The 3,640-nt window shown below is 62.2% G+C and overlaps 1 protein-coding gene across 1 annotated transcript in view; it reads right to left on the bottom strand.

Annotated features, from left to right (window-relative positions):
• Positions 1 to 2,468, bottom strand: part of TRAF3IP1 (TRAF3 interacting protein 1) — a 33,284-nt gene extending 30,816 nt beyond the window's left edge. The window contains exons 1-5 of the mRNA XM_045294461.1: positions 2,450 to 2,468; positions 1,834 to 1,902; positions 1,199 to 1,360; positions 453 to 587; positions 50 to 370 (exon numbers count right to left, since the gene is read on the bottom strand). Coding sequence (XP_045150396.1) covers positions 50 to 370; positions 453 to 587; positions 1,199 to 1,360; positions 1,834 to 1,902; positions 2,450 to 2,452 — 690 coding nt within the window. The 5' untranslated portion in view covers positions 2,453 to 2,468. The remainder of the gene's footprint in view (positions 1 to 49; positions 371 to 452; positions 588 to 1,198; positions 1,361 to 1,833; positions 1,903 to 2,449) is intronic.
• Between the last annotated feature and the right edge of the window lie 1,172 nt (positions 2,469 to 3,640).

Genomic DNA, 3,640 nt, shown 5'->3' with positions numbered 1-3,640 from the left:
CAGGGCAGGGGACGAGCCGCAGGGGGGCCACGTGCAGAGCAGACGGCACCTTTTTCTCTGGCCTCGAGTGCTCTCCATTGGGGTCCCTCATGGGGTCCCGGGCAGGGCCTCCATTCCTGGCCCTGCGTCGGTCCCGGTCCCGGTCCCTGTCGCGCTCCCTGGCCCGCTCTTTGTCTCGCTGCGGCCGCTCCACTGTGCGGTCCCTGTGGGCCCGCTCTCGCTCCGGTCTGGCCCTGCCCCTGCTCTCCTTCTCGGGGGGCTCGCGGGGCCGCGCTCGCTCCTTGTCCCGGGGTGGGCGCTCTTCCCTGGGCTCCGCCGGGGGTCTCTGCTCGGGGCCGGGGCTTTCCTCTGTCCCGGAGTTCCTTCTCTCCTGGAACCCACACACCTCTGGGGTCAGACCCGCGCTGCCCAGCCCCGCAGGACCCGACCAACCGAGGACCCTGCTCGCTCACCTCCTTGTCCTTGTGCGGCCGGGGGGCCCCATCCTTGAGGCCCTTGTTATCTGTCTCCTGGGACTTGGCGGCCCTGCCTTTCCAGTCGCCCCGCTCTCCAGCCAGAACTCTCCGCACAGCGTCCTCACTGGGGAGCTGGGTGTACCGTGAGGAGAGGCACAGGTGAGGATGTGGGGCCGACAGCAGTGCCCAGTCAGAGACCGCTCAGCACCCTGGGGTCTGCCCACCAGAGGCACTGGGGCAAACCAGCCACAGGTGAAGGACAGGGCCTGCCAGCGGCCATCCCCTACCAGCACATCAGGACCATCAACCGGGGTCCACCCCAGAGCACGCACTGGACTCCGCTCTACCCAAAGCCTCCAAGCCCTGCTGGCTGGCGCCCCGCTAGACAGAACCCCAGAACCCAGAGCCAGACGTTGGTGAGCTCGTCCCCCAGCCCCAGCAGCCTCCAGGCCTCTAAGAGCCGGGTCAAGAGACTCCCTGGATGTACAAGATGCCCCAGGCTGGGCGAAGTTGCCCTGTGGGCAGGCAGACACCCAGCTCTGGGTCTCCCTCTGGCCCTGTCCTTGCTGAGACAACCCCACCGTCATCCCTGGCTCCAGGCTCCCAGCACTGGGCCCCCCACCCCATACCTTGCTGAGGCAGCAGTGCCCCTGGCTCCCCGAGTATTGGGGTCCCCCACCCCATACCTTGCTGAGGCAGCAGCGCCCCTGGCTCCCCGAGTATTGGGGTCCCCCACCCCATACCTTGCTGAGGCAGCAGCGCCCCAGCATCTGCAGCAGCTCGTTGGTCCTCTCAGGCTCATGGCCAGCCACGATGCGTGCGGGCTTGGCGCTCAGCGGCTCCCCAGAGACCAGGACCAGCACGTCGATGGCCTTCTGCAGGAAGCCAATTTTGGCATCTTTATCCTGAAGGGTTTCCAGGGAAAACGTGTCACCCTCCTCCCAGCGCGCTCACAAGCAGCGCTGCCGCTACAGACAGTGCAGCCAGTGCGGCATGAGGAAGGTTGAGAACCACTGCTCTACACCCTCTATCGCCTGTGGATGGTGGGCAGAGGCCCCGAGATGCAGATGGACAGTGAGTTCTCACAGACGGAGGGCTGTCACATGGGCACCCCTACAGACAAGGGGGGGGGGCTCCCACAGACAGAGGCGGGTCCTGGTGCCAGTGCACAGCTGCTCACCCAGAGACTCAGCCGCCAGCCCAGCCCCCCAGGGCAGCGCACCAGCACCCACCTCAGGGTTTCCAGCCAGGGTCTGGATAGAACTATGGGGCAGCCCCACCCTCCAAGAGGACAGCACAGTCCAGGTAAGGTCCTGGGCCACCAACCACGACCCCGAAGGCCGAGGAATGGGGTGCCCACCGTACCCCGCAGGCCCACCTTCACGTTGTCGGACTTGAGTTCAGAGTCGCTGTACAGGCCCTTCATGAAACCAGTCGTGCGGATCACCTGTAAGCACAGCCCGGCATCAGATGGAACTCGGGCCACCACTGACCTGGCCAGGTAGACACACACATGCGAGGCCCCGTGCCGCACCCGCTCCACACAGCACGGTGAGGTACAGGCACCCACATCTTTCTGGCAGTGGGGGCTTACAGGAGTGGGGACAGGGGAGGGTGCGAGCTCAGCCTACAAACGTCATCCAAAACATTGATGAAAGGACAAGGGGGTAGGGGACCCCTGGGCATGTCGCATCGGGGTCTAGGTGCATTGGTGGCAGGCCTTTGGGCTTGCTCAGTCTCCCCTGAGGACCCCACAGCAGATGTGACTCCTGGGGGGCCAGACCCGGGCTACAGGAGGATGGGGGACGCCCCGGCGGCCCATGCAGACCCTCCCAGAACCAGCAGGTACACGATGGGGTAAAACTTGGCTGGCCTTTGCCACACCCACTCAGTTGTCAAGTTTTCTTAAAACTTTTTCCTGATTGGCCCGTGATCAGCCTGTGTCCCTTCACTGGAATCTGAGAACAAAGTGGTCGTAACCTTCCTGAGCTGACCATTGGCTTGGACTGGACGGGCCCCACAAAGCTGCTGCTTTCAGAGGACGCCGGGTGGCACAGACGTGTGTTGCTGAGACAGCTTGTCATGTTTCATTTGGAATGACCCCACAAAGGGGGCCCTGGGGCCCTGGCTGCAGTACTTTGTGACGGCCCCTGTATTTCAGAAGCATGGTTGAACCACAGAAGGTGCCCAGGGTGCAGGGAGACTGGAAGAAGTTCCAGGACATGAACCTGGTCCAGAAAAAGTACATGGAGGAAGGAGGCGGCTCCAGAACAATGAACTGTACCCGTGTGGTGCCAGTGCAGACTAAGAGGCCGTTGTTCCAACAGAGCCAGGGGACACCGCGTGGCTCACAATCCAGGAAGATGTGTGTCAGGGCCACGCTTACTCCATCTGCACGCTGGGCAAATAATCCCAGAAAGCCAAAACTAAACCCACCGGCAGCACATCCATTCCTGGAGGCTGACCTTTCTGAAGAAAAGTGTGGCATGGGAACTGGAGGAGGGCTTACTGAAGACACAAGCTCGCTTACTGAGAGCCAGGAGGACCACGGACGCGCTTCCTGGCGGAGAGGGAGACAACAGCCTTCAGGGCGGATGACACCTCAACGTCTAGAAAAGCAAAATCCTCACCAGGGGACCAGTGAGCCACTGCACAGGACACAGGCGAGACTGGAGCGGTCAAGGACCTCATGTCATTTGCATCTGCCGTCGACGCCCCTAGAAACAGCAGCCAGGAAACCCAGGGGCCATCGCAGCGGGCAAATCTGCTGCAAAAGACTCTTTAAAGGGTCGAGGTGCAGGGCTGGTGCGTTGAGGAGGACTGCACACCTGACCCAAGCCATGCATTTCCAATTGTCTCCTATGCTGGACAGTGAGTGAGCAGGATGCGAGAGCGGGTGCCCTGACTTAGGGTGCTGGCGCATGCGCTAAAAGCACAGCATCATCGCTGTTGTTAGGTGCCCTGGAGTCAGTTCCAGCTCACAGCGACCCGATGTCCCATGAAACGAACCGCCGCCCAGTCCTGCACCAGCCTCACAGTTGCTCTTGGGTTTGAGCCCGTTGTTGCCGCCACAGTCCATGTCCATCCATCTGGACACAGGAGGGTTTTCCTCCTTTTCGCTGCTAAGCCTGGTGTCCTTCTCCAAGGACTGGTCTCTCCTGACATGTCCAAAGCATGCGGCTGCG

The sequence above is a fragment of the Echinops telfairi genome, unplaced genomic scaffold (assembly GCF_000313985.2).
Source record: "Echinops telfairi isolate 266 unplaced genomic scaffold, ASM31398v2 ScPeMD7_3;HRSCAF=10, whole genome shotgun sequence".
Lineage (NCBI taxonomy): Eukaryota > Metazoa > Chordata > Mammalia > Afrosoricida > Tenrecidae > Echinops > Echinops telfairi.
This window is presented reverse-complemented; position numbering and strand designations above follow the sequence as displayed.